The 22,205-nt window shown below is 39.2% G+C and overlaps 2 protein-coding genes across 3 annotated transcripts in view; both read left to right on the forward strand.

Annotated features, from left to right (window-relative positions):
* Positions 1–85: 85 nt before the first annotated feature.
* On the forward strand, positions 86–5,511 carry LOC132976412 (keratinocyte-associated protein 3). Of its 2 annotated transcripts, XM_061041055.1 has the most exons (6): positions 86–210; positions 1,322–1,506; positions 2,196–2,255; positions 2,372–2,569; positions 2,751–2,885; positions 3,103–5,511. In XM_061041055.1, the coding sequence occupies exons 1-6, from the start codon at positions 198–200 to the stop codon at positions 3,160–3,162; spliced, it is 651 nt and encodes a 216-aa protein (XP_060897038.1). In that variant the 5' UTR covers positions 86–197; the 3' UTR covers positions 3,163–5,511. The 2 variants fall into 2 exon arrangements, with proteins under 2 accessions (XP_060897038.1, XP_060897036.1); XM_061041053.1 differs by having other exon boundaries at positions 2,751–5,511.
* Positions 5,512–5,839: 328 nt separating this feature from the next.
* The window catches only part of LOC132976380 (frizzled-3-like), a 30,571-nt gene continuing 14,205 nt past the window's right edge, over positions 5,840–22,205 (forward strand). Inside the window, exons 1-2 of the mRNA XM_061041051.1 lie at positions 5,840–5,956; positions 6,903–7,698. Of these exons, the coding sequence (XP_060897034.1) occupies positions 7,360–7,698 (339 nt within the window). The 5' untranslated portion in view covers positions 5,840–5,956; positions 6,903–7,359. The remainder of the gene's footprint in view (positions 5,957–6,902; positions 7,699–22,205) is intronic.

Raw genomic sequence — 22,205 nt, forward strand, 5'->3', positions numbered from 1 at the left:
GTAATACAACAGATCAGCTTGTGAGAATTGTAAAAGCGACAGCTGCGCCCCTCAGCGTCCAGCAGGCCGCAGGTAACTCACAGGTGCTGTCCCTGACGTCATACAGGAAGTGGACATAGGGACGTTAGGGCTTCTTCTGTGGTTGAGCAGCTGTCCGAAAGAGTTATTGAAAGGAAAGTGTGTGAAGCGCGGAAGAGATGTGCACTTTTGGTGAGTGATTTTTGGATGGCATATTATTGTTGACGTCTCGCGTGGGTTAATAATGTCCACACAGTGAGCCCAGCGCGAGGTTTCTGACCACGGGCCTGCAGCTGGCTCATGGTTTCATTTTGAAAAACTTTTCGTGACCGATTTGAAGTGTAATTCTGGTGTAATGATTATGGTGTAATCATTCTGGTGTATCTTTGGAATAGATGTGATGTGATAGTTCTACATATAGACTGAGAAGTGAAGAGCAATAATCCATAGTTTGAACGAAGGCATCATTGACACCCACACTACACCCTCCTATCTGTGACTCACTCTGTTCATAAGAGCTCCCCCACAAAGAGTGCAGCCTTTCTATGCAAATGCATTTGTTCCACCCGTGCAGTAAACTGTTGAATGGTATCTATGCTCGTTAAGAGAAATAATGTGTCCTTATATTTAGTTCAGATAATTTGTGATGTTTTGTTTGTATGGGCCTTCGTTTACCAAGATTGGATTCTATTTCAAATAGAGGTCAAGACATCACATACAGAAGTCTATAATTTGCTTAAATATTATAGAAGGAAAGGAAATTAAGTATATTTTCTTCAAAGGCTTTGATATCAGTGACAAACAGTTAGGCTACATAAATGCATGTAACATCTTTATGCATATAAATGTATACATTATGTTCATTTATGTACATTTATTCAATGTGTTCACTCTTAAATACAGTAAATGTATGTAAATAAAAAACAGAAACAGTGTGGCAGTGTAGATCTATGACGTTTATGGTCATTTAGAAAAGTATTACTGACAAGATGATTTTTTTTTTTTACCTAAATCAAAAGTAGCCTCCTTTTTAATCATTTTGTTGAAAAAAAAAAAACGTTTTGCTGATTATTTGTTTTTGTATTTTCCGCCCCTGAATATTTTTAAGATCCATCTTTAAAAATCTTAGCATCCATTAAGGTGTGTTAGAGTGTTAAAGTAGTTTTGTATATTTTGTTCAATAAGAGGGGTCGATGACATGGATTTTAATATCTTCTTACCAGCCTTTTCCAAGCGTTCATCTAAGCCATGTTACAGCTGTTATTTTGATGTAAATAATATTTCTTGCACTTCTGTCATTCAGATAAGGAGAAAGGGCCTGGCAGGCTGATGAAAATGGGATTGACTCTCATACTGGTCGGCCATATTAATTTCATACTTGGTGCTATCGTCCATGGGAATGTTCTTCGTCACATTTCCAAACCGAGCCAGCACATCAGCACAGAGTACACTGTGACCAACATCATCTCTGTCACCTCTGGCCTGCTCGTGAGTAAACAGATGATATGTACATTCTTTGTTTGGGCGTCTAATTTGCAGTCTTCACTTGATTTTGGCAGATCAATGAAAATGTAAGAATTTATGTATATCATGTCAGAAATAAATAACATCATTGATTTCAGAACAACATATTTACCAACATAAAAAGGCTTCAGTACTTTGCACTGTTAGCTCTGTTAAGTGTTGTGTTTTTTCCCTTGCAATCAAGACTGAACTTGCCTACATTAAGAGAGCTGGTTTTTCAAACCAGTCTCTGTCTGCCTAAAGGCAGGCTTCATGAACTAATGACGATGATCAGATAATCTGGCAGCTGCTGATGAGGAGTTTGTGTAAATGTCAAATTTATTTGAAAATGTACTGCATGTCATGTACTCACATCAGTATTACATGATTTACAGTGAAAACAAGTTATAAAATACATTTTATTAGCACTGCTTTCTCTGCTGTTTTAAGTTTGAGGATCTTTTCTTTATTTGTGTCTGATGTCTTATTAGCCTTGAACCTGAGTGAAGGCTATTACTAGTGGACACAATAAAAAAACAGAGCACTGTAGTAGCGTTGCTAATCTTAAACAATCATCCTAATAGGTTTTTATTGCCAAGTTTACACAAACAAGGAATTTGACTTGGTTCAAAGCAATTAAAAAATGAAATCCTCATGTCATTTATATCGAACAGAGCATTGCCACAGGGATAATTGCCATTGTGATGTCAAGGAACCTTCATGTGTTACAACTGGTAAGAATTGTATTTGTCTTTTCCACTTGATGAGATCTCGTTCATTCATTCTCTATTCTCAAACTTATCAATCGTAACTTCACTCCTGTTTTTATATGACGTCATTGTGTCTCCAGCAAATAGGACTTCTAATAGCCTCCGTCCTGAATGCCCTGCTCTCAGCTGCATGTTGTGTTGGGTTCTTCTTAGCCATCAGTATTACTGTTGCCCACAATGGGCAGGGTTTGATGCTGGGATGCAATGACACAGAAGTGCCAATCAATGCTCGGTCACCGGTCAGTGCCCGATGCCCGTTTGATACAACACGAATCTATGTGAGTCATAACTTTCTTCTTATACTTACTTCTTTAATAAAGATTCCTCCTCAATGTATCTTTTCCCTTTGATGATCTCTGTCTGAAACATGGAAACCAATCAAAGCATCACAAGAGAAACCTTTCACTGTTACTTTATTTTGCATTTCCCCCCTCTCTTTCATAACTTCTGCTCTGTAAGGACACCACCATGGCTCTGTGGGTCCCCTGTACTGGGTTAGCAGCGTTTGAGACTGGACTGTCTGTCTGGTGTTTCATTGTTGGATTGGCTCTCAGAGGGGTGGAGCTGTGTGGGAAGAGCTACATCAAAGAGCAGGTGTGTGTGTCTTTGTGCATTGGGGCGGGTAGGTATCTTTTGAAGGGTGTAACTGCTGCTGTGAGTCTATCCGTACCTTTGTCTGACCCAGACCTCAACACACAACTTATCCCCTCTCATCAACTACTAGCGAGTCTGTCACACTCTGTTTCCCTGAATTGAAAGAGTATAAACCACTTTATTTAACACTGACTGATCCTGTTTGTCTCTCATCCAGTTGGAGTGTTCTCCCCACAGCCAGAACCTGATTGGACAGCGCTCAAACCTTGACGCCTAACTGAACAAAAAAGAAGGAAGGACTCCACTCCATAGACAAGCACACCTAAATCCCACAGGCATGCTTCTTATTGAGACTAGATTTTATTTAGTAGTCAGCTAGACAGAAGTAAAATCTGTTCTCAACAAACTGTTTTTGGCTTTGTGGTATCACAATGCATCATACCAATGGCTGTTTGCTTTCATCTTCATACCAAACAGCTAACCCTAACTCTTCAATTGTTAATTCATTAACGGTTAATCACATAATGTGCCTCTGAAGGTGGTGCTTTTTATAATGTAATGAAGATATTATTGTCTGAAGATTGGGATCAAGTTTAAATGCTAAAATGAGATATACTCCTTTGTTTATGAAGTTCCTTTTTTAAAATCTTGTGAGAATCTGTTTTAAAGTATATTTTAGCTTCTATGGACTTTATTTCAATGTTTTTAATATTTGACATTTTGCTGAGACTCTTAAGCACTCCAAAGTTCTGTTTCTCAGACCATACTCACCAATGTTTGACCACAAATCATTGTGTTTTTTGCCATCGGTTTCTGCTCATCAAGTAAACTATAATTTTAGACATATTATGGAAATTGTGATGCATGCAATGGAATACCAAATTATTTTTTTTACTATGTTTATGTGCAGTATTTGGCTTCAAATTAAATTGGAAGTTCTTAATTGGACTTCTTGGATTTGCATTGAACTAGTCCATTCTAAGGACCTCATAGGTGTGACACATGATTTTCCACTTCTACTTGATGATGTAGTCAAACCATTGACTAGTTGAAAGTAGCTTTACTAGTACAACATTTGTATCTATTTATGTATCTTTTCTTTGTTTTTCTCTAACCACGTCTTTATTTGTTATGCTTATGCTATTTACAAGAATAAGCTTCATATACTTTTTTGTTGCATTCATATCTAGTAACTGACGCAGTGATGAAATGATTACAGAGGAGAAACTGAAATAACAAATTTAGATCTCCTTCCCTGTAAGCATGGAGTTGCAGTAGGTCTCATAAATGCAGTGCCATGGAGATTTTGTGAGTATGTTCTTGTTTTTGGTTGTTTTTTTGGAAAAATGCTTTGACCAGCTGAAATTGAGCATAATCTGGATTGCAGCAGAGCTGTGTGTTGATGCGTGCATTAGTGTATGTACAGTATTGCGGTTGAATGTCAAGTGGGGTCATGTAAAGAGGTTAAATCAGTATGTGGGCCAGCTGCCTCAGCTGGCATAGAACCCCCCACAAGTCAACGACAGAGAAGATCAGATCAGCCATGAAACGGTTAATCTAGAGCTGTGCTCAATTGTGTGGAACGGAATCATAGCACGCAGTCCTAATCCTGAGGCTGTAAGGGATAAATATTGACATCGTGTTGACGGATACAATCACAACATCTCTGTGTGGCCGTTTCAGTCATGGTTCATGCTTTTCAGAAAGAAATCTACATTAAAAAAGTATTGAGTAGGATGTTGTCCATCTTTAAATCTACTATAATAATTTTAATGTGAATAGCTGACCATTTAGTCTTACTCACTTGTGATAAGGTATTCAGTATAACTTGGCCTATCAGCGACATATTTGAAAACTTAAATTGAATGCAAATAGTTAATTGACTTTATCTCTGCTCTATGATTATCACCATAAAGACATTTTTATGGCAATCTGAATATACTTATAGGTATATAAATTCGCACACAAATTTTCAAAATAATCTCAATTTAATTGTTAATTAAATTATTTGAATATGTGATAGTCTAACAGGACTTTTGACTTTCCTAATGATTCAGCCTATAACTGTGGAATCCCTAACAGAAGTTTTTAAACATTGACCATATTTATTTCTCTTTAATTTTTTAATCAACTCATGTGGATGTTCTGCACATTTCATTTTTTGACTGCAATTTTGTACAATTCTATAATTTGAATGAATGTATGTTTTGAATAAAATTTTACCATAATGTTACCTTTATGGTCATATTCTGCTTTACAGTAGGTTGACACCAAGGTTACCGGAAGGCTGCTGGCCCATCTTGTACCGAGCCACTGAGAGATTTAATTATAGTTTTGCCTTCTCTTCAGTGATAGATGTTTTTTCAATTGTGTATTCACCCTTTGTGTCTTGTCAGACACTATCTATGGTGGAATTTCATTTAAGCCCTAAAAGTCTCCATTTGACCCTGAGGAGGATGATGAGTTCCTGCTGGCTCATGTGCTTTTGAGTCCTTGGGCACATATTTGTCACCCAAGAAGTGTTTTGCTTAGTGTATATTCTTTTAAACGTAAACCCACGAAATTGTAATTAAAAATATATATTTGAAACAGATCATTAAAATAAAATCCTTTTCATCAAGAATAATTGGAGGGGGTCTATTTATCTTATTTATCAAGGACACAAAGCACTAAGGTGTTCTTACTTATGGTAATTTTGTTAAACCTGTAAAAAAAAAAATGTAATAATAATTTGTCAGTTAGAATCAAGTCTGATAGGTACTAACCAATCGCGCTCTTTAAAAAGAAATTGCACAGTCTGCTGTTTAATAGGGAGCACGCCAAGACATACCCGTCACAGATCTGTAGGATATTTGTAATATAAAAAGGAAAAGTGAGCATTGAATGTCCAGTCTGGAGGCAGGGGCCAATTTAATGATGTCTGCGCGGTCACGACGAGTCCGCGATCACGATGTGTGGGCTGCACGCTGCAGGCTGCAGGCAACCAGCTGCAAACAGTGAAACAACGAAGTGCTGCAGTGAACGGAGCCGAGGAGCGTCAGAGGAGCCGCTCGATATGCTGCACAGAGAAGGTAAAGCATTTATTATTGTTACGTTAGACAGGAACTTTAGGATTAAGCTCAAACATTATTGTAGATAAGAAAGGAATACTTGAAGTGTTGATGATTTCAAGGAATCGTGCGCACTAATATCGCGCTGTAGGGCTGAAGACACTGCGGTGACACACACGCTCTCTTGCTGTGACTCTGGCACCGTGTGTGATTGTTGCTTTAGTGGAGCGACCTTACCTCACTGTTGCCTAGGCTACCTTAAAAAGGTCGATGTTGTCTAAAACAAGGGTCTTGTCATAACACAGGTAATGGGCAATGAGGACGTGAGATGTAACGTTTACCGGACAGTCGTGCTCCTGCTTCGTAATAATTAACGTAATCAATTTTACGTCAATTTCAGAGTGATTTACGTCGATCAGCTTTTCGACTGAGAGTAGTTTGACGCAAGTGAAATTAAAACTCACGATGAACGCACACGCTGATTTTCACTTTTATTTCAATAGCATGCTGCTCAAGCTCATTTGTGTAGTTTACTGTGATAGTAAACTGGAAAGACACCCTGTTGAAGAGTGTGAAACATCGCAGGGGAGCGTTAGTGTTGCCCGGCCAACCTCACACAAACATGAGAGTGGGGGGGAGTGTCTGATCGTCCTCAGGTGTAACCTTCTCATTAACCTGAAAACTACTAGATGTTATGGTTTGCTTTGGACATATCCTCGGTAGTCCTAAACCCGATGACACAACACTCATATAAAAGCTGATGTTACACTGCTCGTCATCTACACATCTGGTGTTTTAGAAATGATCTATAATGATTTCTATATTTTAATTGTGATATATAGACTATAAAATGCAAGGGTGTGGCTCATAGAGACAATACCACATACAGTACAACTTCACTCAAAGAAAGTCCACTCACCCTGTTTGTTTGACCATTAGGCCTTTCTTTGTGTGTTTAAACCTGCAGGACCTGCTTGATGGATCCACTCCTGTTTAGCATTTTGATGTGAAAGACGGTATCCTGTTGTCTGGAAGGGGAATCCATGAAATCATTTTGGAAGATAATACGCATGTGTCAGGCTCGGCTTTGGATGTGTCTTTGAATTGTCAGTGATAGGTAAGAAGACACAAAACCAAATGCAGTGGACATAAGAGGCAATCAGAAAGCCAGTGGAAGCCTCCAACAGACAGCTGATGGTGGAGCTATTATCTCAGGGACATGCTTTCAGACTGAGGATGGAACAAGGGGAATCTGTCCTTGACCAGTGGATTACCGGGCTGAGGAGCAATACCCAAACACTGCACAAGCTGTGCAGTTGTGGAATTGTCTGCTATTAACTCTGACTGACACTAAAAATGGACTCAGTTGCTTATAATGTTAAGCTTTAAAAACATTACCTACTTGTGTAGTGGTTGTCTATGTGATGATAGTCATCCGTCTGAGCCAGTGTGGAGAGATGTCTAACAAAAAGATGCACTCACTTGTCGGAAGAGGATGTACGAAAGACTCGTTTCCAAAAACTAAAATGATGTCCTGCAGACAACCAGTTCCTGTCTGTTTTCATTCCCTCCCTTTTTTCTTGCTCCTGTTCTACCTGGTTACTCCTGCTCTGTCCATTCATATGGAGTACATAGAGAGCCACAGTGAGTTTAGCTGTGAACCCATCAGACTGAGAATGTGCCAGGATCTGCCTTACAACACCACCTTTATGCCAAACCTATTGAATCACTACGACCAGCAAACTGCGGCACTCGCCATGGAGGTAAGTTTTTTTTTTTTGATAGCTACTGATACCGAGATTAAATTACATATTATTTTATAAAAAATATGCATTTAAAATCCATGAAATTTAAGTTTGGTATCTGACATTTAGTTGTTATTTAATGCACATTAACATGTCTTTTAATTTGACATAGTGTCATGCACCTGCTGAAGACTAAAATATTTCACATACAGTCTAAAAAGAAAGTATCAGAGACTTGGAAGGTTCAAGTAAAGGGAACATCATTAACAAATGTCCCAAGGGATATTGAGGTCCTATGTTAGAAGATATTTAACTTTCAGCGACATAAAGTGTTGTAATTATGTCTCTTTAACAATTATGTTCAGCTCATTTACTTTATTATCCTTTGCAATCAAAAACCAATTCAAGTTATCACCTCTCAAACCAACCCATCACTTTTCATTAGAAAGTACACAGAGGTGATTAACACTGAAACAATGGGGAGGCCTGGTTTTACACTGAGGGAAGGGGTGCTTTTTAAAATATCGCCCCAGTACGTATTATCTTCATGCTGTTGTCGAACAAATTGGATACATGGAGTCACACTTTATGTAGGAGTAAAGTGGCTTTCACGCAGGCGTGGAATATCAAAGAGGTACCCTGAGCAGTGAAACAGTTGAGAAAGGTGATAGGTGATCTCCTCATGTTACAGCTCCATCACTACATGTCACTGTTCCAGGTAGACAAAGATGGATGTGTATGGACTCACTCACGGTCTGTCGTCTTTGTGGCTTATAGTCAATCTGATCAGCAGCAGCAGAGTTCGTTTTAAATCAGAAAGCAGTAGATAATGCGTGACTGATACTTTTTGATGAATATTTTGAAGTGCATTAGCATTATTTTTATAATGATGAAAAACTGCTGCGTTACACACTGTCTGAACACAACAGAGGACACACACTATCCATCTATATCATGTTACCTCTCCTTTGTTACTCTCCAGAGAGTGAGAGAGAAATAGAGTAAAGCAAGGTGTTGCTCAATAACAAGGCCGTAATTACCCCTCTGCAGCAATTATTTGTCAGGACCAAAGAGCCTGTATGTGTTTGAGGTTCGGACTTTTATGTGTTTGGTGTGGTGGTTGCACAGGGAATGACTTGGTAGACCTGAGGTAGTTTAGCACTAACTATATTGAAGATCTATTATTCCAGACAAACAGTAAACAGGGACACAGAATCTTTAGAGACAAGACCAAGCCTGTTTTTACAGGACAATCAGGTTACTTAAATCTCCAAACATTCAGATAGTTATGTTTCTGTATTCATCAATCCACATGTACTTGAGCCTCAGTCTCACTACATATGTTGATTGACATCATTTACCCTTGTTTTGGCTGCCATGTATGTGGTTGTTTAAGCAACATTGAATGATATCACATAGTAGTATTAAATCTGCCTCCAGCTGTTCATAGTTGGCATATTAAATTACTGCTGTTGAAAAGCAGATGAATGTGGACAAGTCCTGTGTTGGCTGTGTGCACATTGCATGTTTAATCTTCAGGGATTTTATTTTGCTTGATGTTTAGTTAATATTTTCCCATGTCAAAAAGCCGATGAATATCAGCCAAAAGATCAAACTGAAATCCTCCATGCTACAGCTCTCTGAATATTCAATCACACAGAGGGATTTCCAACATGTTCTCTTGTCAAAATATGCAGTGGATCACTGCTGTCAGGCACTCCCTTTCCCCTCTCAGAAAATAGAGGCATTAGAAAAACAGCTTTATTTGGGATCGACAGGCGTGCATGTTGAATTTGCTCAGCCTGTCTCGAAAGGGTGATAACACCCATCCGGGTACAGGATTCACTCATCACAAAAAGGACTGTGCAAGTATTCAAGTCAAGTAAATTCTCTAGTGAAATGTCAAGACACACAGTATAAGGGATGTATCAAACTTCTGTTGTTGAACTTGATTTGACCCAGATGAAGTCAGAGCCAAGTAACTGACACCTTCAGTCCCTGCAGTCAAAGAGGAGACATTTTTTTTGAAGATGGTTAAGAAGCAACATGAGCCCTGGTAGTTTTCCTGCCCTGGTGTGCTTTGAGCAGGCACAGTAGTCCTGCTAGGAAGGAACACTGGAGGAAACTTTCTGAAATCTGTCTTGGGATAGTGGCTGCATAAGATCTAAACATGCATGGACATGCACTCAGATTATTTTAAATACTGTAAATAAATATAAATCGTTAAGTGTCATTCTGGTTTGGGGGAATTTCACTTGTTTCAAATACTGTAAAAGAAACAACTGCTACCATGTTGGTGTGAAGTACGTCATGCCTTTGGGAAACTGCAGCCATTGTCAGCAGCTGTTATCACTTTTTGGGTCTCATCACATGAAGAATGTTTGCTTCGCCTCAGTAGCAAAGCTGTCATGCCTTGGCTTCTTTACAAAATATATACAGTCTAGTGGGCTGTTTCTGTCTTATTATGTTTATTTTTGTTTTGAGTTCTCTTTAAGTAAATGGCTGTGACATATTCAAGCCCTGGACTCAGTTGTAACAGATGTAACAAGGGCCCTGTTTTGAGTAGTGTGGAGTCGTTCCGTTATTGACTCATCAGTTTTGGCTGACATTGAAAATATTACCTTTTCTGCCTCTTCCAAGCTGAGAAAAAAAGGATTATCCCTGTGTGCAAGTGCATGATTAAAAAACCCTGTCCAAATGTATTTCATGTTTGAATGACAGGCTTAAGGTACTGAGAAGTTTTTCTCCTGTGTGTTATTGCTGAAATTGGTGCTGAGCCTGGCTTCAGGCTAACTGTTTGCATACTTCCTGTGTGTGTGTGTGTGTGTGTGTGTGTGTGTGTGTGTGTGTGTGTGTGTGTGTGTGTGTGTGTGTGTGTGTGTGTGTGTGTGTGTGTGTGTGTGTGTGTGTGTGTGTGTGTGTGTGTGTGTGTGTGTGTGTGTGTGTGTGTGTGTGTGTGTGTGTGTGTGTGTGTGTGTGTGTGTGTGTGTGTGTGTGTGTGTGTGTGTGTGTGTGTGTGTGTGTGTGTGTGTGTGTGTGTGTGTGTGTGTGTGTGTGTGTGTGTGTGTGTGTTGTGTTGTGTATGACTGACAGGGGAGGTTAACTGAGCCAGCTGTCATCTCTCACTAGTGCTAACTAGCTGCTAATCTCTCTCTCAGTCCCACAATGAAGACATTGATTCCTGCAGACCAACCACCACCCCATCTGCCACAATAGTCAATTAAACCTGGAAGGAGAGGGTGAGAGTGAGTGAAACATGAGAGGGGGACATGGAAGAGAAGGGAAATGAATTTCGAATGGGGGGATTGTGAGACGTGTGAAATCATTTCTGTGTGTGTGTGTGCAATTGCATTCTTGCATGTCACTCAGGAATATGGCCTGTACTGTCCATCTGCCACATTATGTTATGGTTCCCAAGGGGATGTGCAGTAGGCTTTGACACTATTTGTAGTCCATTTAAAACAAAGAGAGTAAGATATCACATTATTGGGACGTCTGTCTGTCTGCGCTAAGAGACAAGATTTTGTTCAGTAGCTTGATGCTATTGTCAAGTTATTTTATTTAAATACATATTGAGAGGTTTTATCAGAATGAAATATAGTGGGACACTTCACAGGACACTCTCTGTCACTGAGTTTTAAAGAAACACAGTACATCACCAGTAAATTGATACTAATATAAATCAATTTAAAACATATATCAGCTGTTTCTACTCTAGGGAATTTGGTGCTGTAACAGACATAGAAAGATGTCAGGAAGGAGGACAGACTCACTGTGTTGTGGGTACAATATGCCTTCAAACATAACTAAAGACACTCATGAAACAGAGAAAAGGCTCAGCCTGCCCTGTTTGTTCTTTGAAAAAATAAATAACTATATAAATAGGCATGCATCATGCCTAGGGCCTTGGCAGCCCAGATGTCTGCTTGGCCAGAGAGTTCAGTCTTGAGTTAATGGAAAGATATTTGGCTCCCCGTGATGGAGTTTTATTTTGGTGTGATGTAGATGACATTAGGCGCCATCTGCCTTTCTACTGACATTAATAAGTTAGATTTACTTTATTCAATTATTCAAATCAGTAAGAAAAAGGTAAGAACAAGAGAAGAATCTGGTCCGCACTTCTGCAGTCATTCAATTAAAGCCCTAAATTCTCAATTGTCCTATTTGTCGTACTATATTTAAATAAAGTAAGCCAAGACAGGTCAAAATATCTGCTGTAGAAATGCCTATTGTTTTGCATTGCATATTATTAACAAACCGTATATGACAGTAAAACTGTATCAAATAATATTTTAAGTTTCATGTTAAAAAAAATCCCTCCAGTTTACATTGTAATTTTTTCACACAAAAAAATCAAGGTTTTAAAAAAACAAAACACTGAAGTGAGTGTATTCTTTGCTGACATTATACCTCATTGACTTCTTCAGAAAATTCCAGGACAATCTTTTTCTTTTGGATCCTTGAGTGAAGGAGATTAGAAAGCCCCGGGTCTTACAGTCGGCTAAAGAATGGCCCATTTGGCTTACAATAGAGCTCAGTGTTTGTAAAGCAAATAGACAGCAACCCTAGCTCTGAATGAAGGGACCTAGAGCTGTCAGTCACTCTGTTTACATGCCAACTACAAAATCACCTTATTTGGAGAAATCAAATTAAAGCAGGGAATTTGCTGCAATGGCCTGAGCACTTTTAAACCCACCTTTGAGGTATGACATTTATAAGGTTACTGATTTCCACATTTAAAATAACTCAGATAGTTTAAGTGTATTAGTGATATAACACTCCAGCCTACTGAGCCCTTTTCTTCTTTTGCTAATGCAGCCTTCAGACTCACAGCACAAGTAGAGAACAGGCTCAGTAATAAGAGGGTACATCGTTTTCCTTGATTTATGCTTTCATCTGAGATTTAAAGTCTTTGTATCCCTTACTCCACTTAAAGTATTTAGTCCAGTTTGGTTCCTTACATGTTTAAGAATTCAAGTTACTGCAGAGAGCTGGCACTAAGCTCTTTCTCGAAGTGTAACACAGTCATGCATTCTGCCTTCATTAAGCAGGTTTCTGGTTACATGGACCAGTAGCCATCTGACAGTAATGTGATGCTAATACATTAAATCAGAAGTATATGATACTCAATTTAAATTATTAAGGGTTGAAACTGAAAGTAATTTTTTAAACCATGTCTGGGTTTCCTGTGAAAAATGTCTCTAATGAGAATAAAAGGCTCTCAACTCCCTTTTAAAAGAAAAGGTCAACAGCAGAACTGTCTCAAAGGAACAAATGTAACAAGCATTTAAAAAAGGTATTGCAGTCTAAATTTAAAATATTGGAGAGAGCTGTCTCCCCCCGCCCCCTCCTTCCTACAGTCGTTGTGCATCCGGGTTGCCATGTCACGGACACTGAAGCTTCAGTGTTTAGCCAGCTCAGCATCAGTCTTAGAACATTTCTTCATTCTAACCTCTCTCCATTTTTCACTAACATCTCCACTATATATCCTAGTTTTTTATAGTCTGGTGGTGGATCTTATTAGATATATGCTGAGGCTTTCTTATGTTGGGGAGAATCAGTTAAATCTGAACCAGTTTGCTTGCCTGATTCAATTGCTGCAGCTCCTGTTGGTATGCCGTGATAGCTTGTCTCATATCTGGTAAACCGAGGGGCATCCCAAACGGCCATGTGGGGGTGCCTTCAAACCGCCTACCTTCTCTGGTCAATACAAAAACAAACCATTCCAGACCTGAATGGAAACTTAGAGGAAGGACATGCTACATTATTGTCAGAGAAGCCAGCACTTCAACATAGCATGTTTCTTAAACAGGATATAGTAAGGTCATTTTACGGTTTAATTCAGTAGATATCTTACATGTTGCTCCTTTGAGATTTGAGAGAGTTTGACTATGAATTTCTCATGTTTTCCTAGTGGTACGTTCATAAAATTACAGGCTTTATTAATCACTTAGCAGCACTTTCCATTTTCTCATCCCAGCACTTTGTTTATAATACATTCTGTAGCACCTTGTGACTTGGCATCAATGACATCAACATTTTGCTTGTTTTCTTTAGATATTATAACAATGATTATTAATTAAACTGTGATGATAGGAAGGTGAATATATTGCTGGTATACGGGTTGCAGAGGTCGCTACATTTATCTGTGGGAGATGAAAAATCAATTGGGGACTGAAGGAAAAAAGTTTTGAAAGAAGAAACTGTATGGGGCAGTCGAACAGTAGGACATGGTCAGGGAGCATGTAGAGGGAAATACTGACAGAGTGACAGGTTGTGGAAAGTCTTTAGACCCTACTGTCTCCGGTGTTTGTGTTTCTCTCAGTATGGGGTCCTGTCTTTCAAAATAAGACTGCTCTGCTAAAAAGGGCCACCCTGGGGCCACCAGGTCCCCTCCACAGAAAGAGTTTGTGTTTGCCAAATCTGGAGAGTTTGAGGCCTGTTGTGCTTGAGTGTGGTCTGTTGTGTTTCTTTTTTTCATTGTATGAGTGTGAATACGAAAGAGAGAATTGGGTTTTATAGAGATGTGTTTTGTGTGCTGTGTGTGTGACAGAGTGTGTATGTGTGTGCTCATGGTTTTCAGTGCATCTGAAGAGGCTGATTACCCTATTCACCGGTTGAGACAGACAGGTCCTCATTCACTTAAAAGGTTCCTGTTTATTTCAGTTGAACTCTTGATTATCCTGCTTATTCTGACAGAGTCTATTGAGGCTGCCAGCCTTAATGAAGCAATCATTTATTTATGCTTTGAACAAAGGCACGGCCTGGTGCAGTGTTTTGGCAGACTTTCCCATCAGCATTGCTGCCACTGCTGCTTACCGAACCTCACAATGCCAACAGAAGAGAGATTAAAAGAAACTTTGGAAAGATTTTCCATTGCTCAAATACTGCTCTGTAGCCAACTGTAAATATAGTACTCCTGGTTCCCACGAATGAGGCAAGAAATGCTGCTTCAGTTCCATAACACACTAGCTCCCTTCTTATTTTTATTAGGGACAATATGCTGTTGAATGCAACACTGACATGCTTCAGTCATGACTGCAGAAAAGCCAAAAGACGAAGAAAAAAAAGGAAATCCCTGAACCAGTTCCTTCTTTTTCTTAGATTTTTCTCGAAACTAGAGAATAAAAAAATAAATAAAAAAAATTCACACCAAAACATTTATGTTCCTTGTTATATTCAAGCAACAGTAATAAAACCAAAAAGGATTTCAAATTTTAAGAAGAAAAATCACATTGTCATATTTGATAGTGATGGTTTTGAATATAGATTGGAAAGATGTTCTACATACAAACATAATGGACAGCCCAACCACACACTTGACTGATCATTTCTGCACAGGCAATTGGTGCACAATTGAGGAAAAAGAAACGTTGTGTATCCGCGTGTAACTGTACCGCGCTGAAGCACACCTCTTCCAAGCGTGCCGTGAAGGATCGGAGCACTCACACTAGTCAAACGGACTGGACTTTAGGGGTGAAGAGCGCTTGGGCACGGTACGGATGGCCTAGTGTGAGGGCGCCCTTAGGTATCCATTCCTGCACCTGTTAAACCCTCGTTCTGGCCTCATCCTGATATAGTGTACAGTATGTATTGGTGTCAATGAAGGCTCATGTTCTCCTTCTGCTTTGTTTTTATATGTATTTTCTTTTTCCTCATTTTTTCCAGTCCCTCCAGATTTTTAAGTCAAACTTGACTTGCTGTGTTACCTTCATTCGTGTTGGACCCTGCATAGTTCAACATATAAATATAGGTTATCCATGTATTATGGTCTTAATCTAACCCATGACCAGCCTGGGATCTGCATGTGTGTGCGTCTGGTGAGAGATGTTTAACCCTCACTGTTAAGCCCAGCTTCACACTAACATACACACAAACACTCACATCATTGATCCCCTTCTCACGCAAAGCCACTCAACACAAGGCAGCTCAAACATTTTCTGCAATCTGCAGGTCAGGACCAGCGTCGGCATTAAGAGCTCTAGGGCCACTAATTGTGCACTTATTGAGACTCATGCAACTCTCAAATCTCCCAAAATAGCTCACACATAAAAGCATGCAATCACATGGATTTTTAAACTGTTTAAATGCGCTCAGACATGATTCCTTTTCATTTTAGAAAATGGGGATTTCTTTTTATGCTGTTTCTGACAAACTCATCCTGCTTGGTCTTGGTGTAAAAAAAAAAGTTGTGGGCACAGCAATTCCTCCATAGTTTGTTAAAATGTAAAAATAAAATGTGTTCACTGGTTACCCTGGTAAATCAACTGCATGTGATGGTCTCCTGCTTGTGTACATATTCGTCCTCAGCCGCCCACTCACTCTGTAACGTGCTCAATGAATCCATTTCAACCTCTGCGTCTCCCTCCAACTTACAGTTGTCTGGATTTTGTAATCCTATTAATACAATGACATCCTGAGTCATGATTTAATGGTAAAAGAAACAGCAGACACTCTTTTTTTCTGAATGATTTTAACTTTTTTATTTTAACGATGTTGTATTTCATAGCTTTAAATGTAATTGTTTCTGTATGAATTCTTGATTCTTTGGAAGATGGAAGAAGTGTATTTCATCTGATTGTAACAGAACATATTCTGCATGTAAGTGTTAAACAGATGGATACGCACATGCGGCTTGGAGGGTGTTAAGATGTGTGGGTGCCATCTGATTCGGCTCCATTGTCACACTCTTGCCCCCCCCCCCCATCTACATTTAATACGACTCTCTCCTAAGCCTCTCAGTTTCTTTTCACTCTCACTTTCACACTCTTTATGTGTCACTCTTTGTTCGCGCTTATTTGCTATACATTTTGGATGATTTCACCCTTTAAAGGAGTCCTACCAAAATGAACTGGATGCGTGTCTCTGTGTGTGTGTGTCTGAGCACACTCATGTGCTTGGCTCCGTTATTCTGAATGAGACGTGTCCCTGCGAGAGCCTTCACATCACCTGTTGCCATGGTAGTTAAATAGGCAGAGAAGGAAGGGGAGGAATGGAGGGAGACAGACAGACAGGCAGGGGAGGGGAGGGAAATTGGATGATGAGTGCATGTTCTGGACTAAACCAAAGAAAGAAGGAGCAGGAGGGGGAGGGAAGGGACAGATAACAAAAGGGAAAGTGAGGATGTAGTAGATTCACACTTGTAGCTAAGTCATCACTTGTGCCATTTATTCTCCCTGAAGATAAGAATAATGAAAAGTCTGCAAAACCTGTATAATTTGTATAATTTGCTGTCAGAACTGTATAAATATAATGTAGTTGATGATTAGATGTCACTACACTCTCACAAAATATTATTTAAGAATATACATATTTTTATAAATTTAACTCCCAATAAAAACATAAAAGTAGAACAGAATTGATTTTATCCATGCTCACATGGTTCCAATTCTCTGTTGATATAGTTTACATTAATACAGCTTGTAGTTATTCCTGCAGGAAATCCCCACTCTGAATCCTGAGCCTTGAAGCTCAGTTTGGATATTTATGACCCTGAGCGAGGGAACAACACCTGTTTGAAATGCTGAACAATGCATAAACAAACCAGTGGATTCATTGGAGGCAAAAAAGATTTACTTCCCTCGTCCTGTGTGTGATTCTGAGAATTAGGCCCTGTCCCAATATCTGCACTTTCACCATAAAGTTTTCCTCAAAGTGCGCATATGTTCAAAGTGCACCTATAGGGGCATAAGTAGGCTAGGGAGCGAAGCTGTTAAGAACAGAATTGGAACAGTTCAGTACACGACGTCGCTAATAAAAAACTTCCTTCCCTGATCCAAAAAGCTCGATGCTGATGCTCGACCAACAAGTAAATGAACTTTATTTGACATATGAATGTAATACAGCTAATGCCTATAATTATAGCTGTGATGCAACACAGAACTTTTTTACTCTGCTGTTAAAGTTATTCATTTTGAAACCAGGATAAATTGATCTATCCTTACACTTAAAAATAAATGTTTCTCTGCTTACCCATTGGTTAGCTTTTCAAAATGCACGACACTACAGGGATTCTGGGTAGAAGCCTTAAGCAAAGTAAGGTCTGATGCAGACTCGTGGTAGGGGTGCATTAAGAGTGCAAGAAGGCACCCCTAGTCTTGCCCTGAAAGAGAAAAACAGTTAACTGTGGATGTCTGTTTGCTCAAGAACTTTTTTTTCCCATTATGGACAAAATGTCAACAATAAGCTTTATTTTTTAACAACCGTTTATCAGTGTTTATAGTAGGAAAAAAAAGAAAAATACATTGTACAATACAAGTATTATGCTGTGTGGAACAAAACAAGTTTATCGGCAAAATGTTGATGAATTTGAATATAGAGTGAATGAAAGAAAAGATTGCACTGGATTTGTTCCATAAAGAAAAGAGAGACAGAGAAGGTTGATGATGTTGCCAAATAAATACTTTGTCAAGTGTGAAATGACAGAATAAAAAGGAGGGGAAGTGTATGAATGATGATGTCTGAAGAGAAAAGTGGAGAAGAAATGTGGAGGAGGAGGAGGACAAGTGCGTGTCAGCGTAATTGCCAGGAGTAAATGGGAGGCAAAGAAAATAAGAGATGAATACAGGAGAAAGAAGATAGGAGGAGAAGAGGAGGGGAAGTGAACGTGAAGGGGAATGTCATTAACGGCTTTGTCGGCTCCTCCTGACTGAGCAATGGATGGACACACGGATAAACGAACAAATGAATGAAAGAGGCAGAGAGTGTGAGAGTAGGGTGCCCCTTCTTTAACTGTCTTTTCAGAGATTAGGGTGGAGAGCATCTCGCTCTGTTCACTTCATCTTTTCATGGCCAACGCCTGTCTCCCTCTCTCGGGCGTGTGAGAGCAGAGAAGGGGCACAAGGCCAGAGAGAGACATTGTGTGTATTGTGCTTGTAATTTTTCTAACACATATAACATAGGTGCAATATGAAGGGAGAAGTAGGAAATGTTTCTGAGGCGTAATCTTTTCGGTTCGTAGAAAAGAGAGGCATCAGCAAGACAAAAATAGGAAACAAGCTGGTGAAAGGAGAGGGGGGGTGGAGGGATCAGGTAAATGCAAGATGATTATGATTAAAATGATGCACTTCTCTTACATTGTAGGGAGGGAGAGAGAATGTGAGAGAGAACGTTATTGTCTGTAATGTACGGATGCAGTGAAGGAGGATGCAGATAATAGCCTGAGTGCGAGGAAGAAAATAGAGGCATTGAGAGGCTTTACGGAGGCAGAAGCAAGCAAGAATATTCTACATTTTAGTTGCTGCAGAGAGACAGAGGGAAATGGAGGATTAAGGTGCCATAGTTCTTGGGTTGGCAGTGTTACAGAAATCTTATATTGTGGTGTAGCTTATGAAGTTAGAGCTGATATGGTCTGACAGCATCCGTGCCGCAGGGCCCGACCGACTAATTTGAAAGTGAGACAGAGAGAGTGAGATAGAGATAATACAAGAAGAAAGAATGCGTGTGAGGGCCATGTGTCCAGATGGCAAGGTTGAGTAGCAAAAAGCATGATTTTTCTCATCTGTCAGCAAGAGGTGCAAGAAATGGCCAGTGCATTCTGTTCATGGATTAAAAGATCGACATTTTGGCCTTTTTTAATGTGCTGGATTCACAGGATTGAGGAAATACAAGAATAAGTTAAACCCAAAGAGTACCGGTTTCTTAGAAGACTTAAAATGTTCCTGAATTTCAAATAGTTTTGTAGCACATTAGATGATCTGATTTCTATTTGAGTGGTTTTCTCTGTAATGATTGAGGGCTGAACTCTGAAGAGCTCTTAACAGTCTTAAAAACATCAGCTTGGGGGTCAATGAAAATCACTGGTAAGCCCTTTAAAAGCAAAAGGCAGCATCACTTGTGTGGATATCCAGGACCACGTCAGATATCACACGTGATATTTTCACTTTCTCGGACAACTTGGGTGAAAGTTGTTTTAAGTTTTAAGCACGCTTGGGTGCCAGTTCAGGAGCTGTTTCTATGGAGGCTCTAACCCAGCAGCCTGTCACCTTGATCTGACCACAACACAAAGCCTGTGACAGTTTCAGGAAGCCAGTGTGTGTATGTGTGTGTCCATCTCAGGTTCTCACACTCTAAACACTCTATCCGATCCATTTGACTCCCTAATCCACCGGGAAACTCTTTTCTCCATTCCACTACAGTTTTTCTCCTTCATTCCCTCCTCCCCCTCTCTTCTCCTCTTCCTCTCCTCCTCCTTCTCCTCGTACTCTTGGATATGTATATGAGTTTTCTACCACCCTTCTCTGCACCACACTACACACATATCTTACACACAGATGCACACTAAACACCCACTGGCTAAACAGACTAAAGAGACGGGCTTTTTTGTTTAGGGAGACACTTTCCTCCCTCCTTTAGAGAGGGGGAGGCACTAAGAAAGGAAGTGAGGGAGAGTAAAATGGGAAAAAGGTGGAGTGGATCAATAGATAATGTAATTAGTATGATAGTTCAGTTGAGCTGTATTGTGTGCTTGGTTAACAGTCATCAATGCTTGGTTTATTTAGCTATTGACTGTTCAAGACCATGTGATAAAGATGCTTAATGGTACAAAAAAACTTACCATCTGATCTCAAATCTTATCTTTTACCTCTAGTCCTTCCAATATGTTAGCTTTTAGTGGAAGTTCTGGTCTAAAAGGCTCGTGAATGACAGCTTATAATGTGCAACAGTACTCACATGGTGTGAAATGTTTCACATGATAAACTCCCTGTACTCTTTAATGTTGTCTGTACAACTTTGTTTTTATTTAAAATTGTATAAAAGTTACAGGTATCTGTTATCATTGCATTACTTGACTGTTAATTATATGCCCCCTTATTTTCTTCTGTCATTCTCTCCTTTTTTTCTTTGTTGTTTTTTATATGTGTATTTTTTTTCTCTCCTTTTTCTCTCTCCCTTCTTCCCCCTGGGTTTCTTTGGAGAGAGGGAGTAAAGAGAAAGAAACTTAATCCGTCTATTGAACAAGAGGTGGACCCGTCAGAGGCTATTTTTTTTTCCTCTTTGTCAAAAAAAACCCACCCTGCTTCTCATTCCTCTTCCAGTGCTGAATGCCTCTTTACAATTGGCTCTCTAAATCACACATTCAGATCAACCAATTATTTCATTTAGAATTTGAAGGTCATACAACATCTTATGTCCACCACTATTTTATTGGCTTTGGTTTAGCAGTCCAATATTTAGCTGAAGGTCAAATAGAAAACGTTCTCCTTGATTTCCTGTCAATCTCTGGGCTCCTCTTATTGTGGATCCAAATTAAATGTCTACCGTAACACTTCAATTAAAACCCAGGTATTTATTTATTTCAGTCTAAGAAATGACCCTCCCTTTATTTAGGACAGACCTCAATACGAAACCTTTAAATATTTATGAACAAAACTCTTGCATAGCAAATATGGGAAAGACCATCAAATTGTTAATTTGCAACAGAAAGAATATTTATTTGTGTACAAAATGAGGACATGAATGAAATTACAAATAATCATTAATTTGTTCTTGTTTAGTAAGACAGCCTGTCTATGCCAGCCTGCTGCTTTGTGGGGGGGAGGGGGAGAGACCCTTGTTCATATAATCACTAACGAGTGCTGTTCTTGCCTATTGAGCTGTGTAAACATATAAGAATGTGTTTAAAGTAGTTTAAATGTCTTCTAAGTAATGGAAAAAAAGACTGTTTCCCTAATTTCATAATTGATTTCTATCTCTAAAGCCAGCACCTCCTGTCACTCACTGTGGTTTAAATGTCTTTATCCAGATCATCATGCAGGAGACACACACACACACACACACACACACACACACACACACACACACACACACACACACACACACACACACACACACACACACACACACACACACACACAGAGAGAGAGAGAAAATCCTGCTGATGTTAAAGCTTCTTTTTCACACTGGTACACATATTAGCATTATTCTGTCTTCTTGAACAGATGTGGAAGTTCATCTTTGTATTTTACATCTTGCTGCTTTTTTCTCTGCATTTTTGTTTAACATACAACATTACAATAATAAATTCATAGGTGCATAATTGAGACCTGCCTTTATTAGTCAAAATATGTGTATTTACCTTTATTTCTATGTAGTGCTTGTTTCGAGGTATTTTAATAATCTTTTGCAGAAACTGTTAATAATGAAAAAGTATGATTATATTTGAAGGCCTAGACTTGATATTGATTGATTATACCAGTGGGCTTGTATTAAATCTGGATCCTTAATGTTTCCCACACCGCAGTTGAATCCAAAGCACTCATGCTGCAACAAGTGCACTAATGAAGGATCACTTTGTGAATGTTTAATTGTCTGATTGGCTTCACAAATATATGTGCCAAATGACTGAGGTCAAGCCACCATTTATACCATTTTAAAGCTCTGTGGGGGAGCCATCAAGTCGGAGCATTGCATGATGGATGGTGTTTTGGTAACATTGGGTTTGCCTTTTTATAAAGTAGATTTATTGTCTGCTTTATGTTGGTAGAGCTGAGCTACATATTTCACCCTGTACTTTTTAGATTAAC

This window comes from Labrus mixtus, chromosome 1 (genome assembly GCF_963584025.1).
Source record: "Labrus mixtus chromosome 1, fLabMix1.1, whole genome shotgun sequence".
NCBI lineage: Eukaryota > Metazoa > Chordata > Actinopteri > Labriformes > Labridae > Labrus > Labrus mixtus.

Excerpts from the sequence above, each read along its gene's own strand:
- LOC132976412 (XM_061041053.1), top strand. Across the intron at positions 1,507-2,195 it reads CTGTCACCTCTGGCCTGCTC|AGCATTGCCACAGGGATAAT; the intron begins GTGAGTAAACAG and ends TATATCGAACAG. Across the intron at positions 2,570-2,750 it reads TTGATACAACACGAATCTAT|GACACCACCATGGCTCTGTG; the intron begins GTGAGTCATAAC and ends CTGCTCTGTAAG.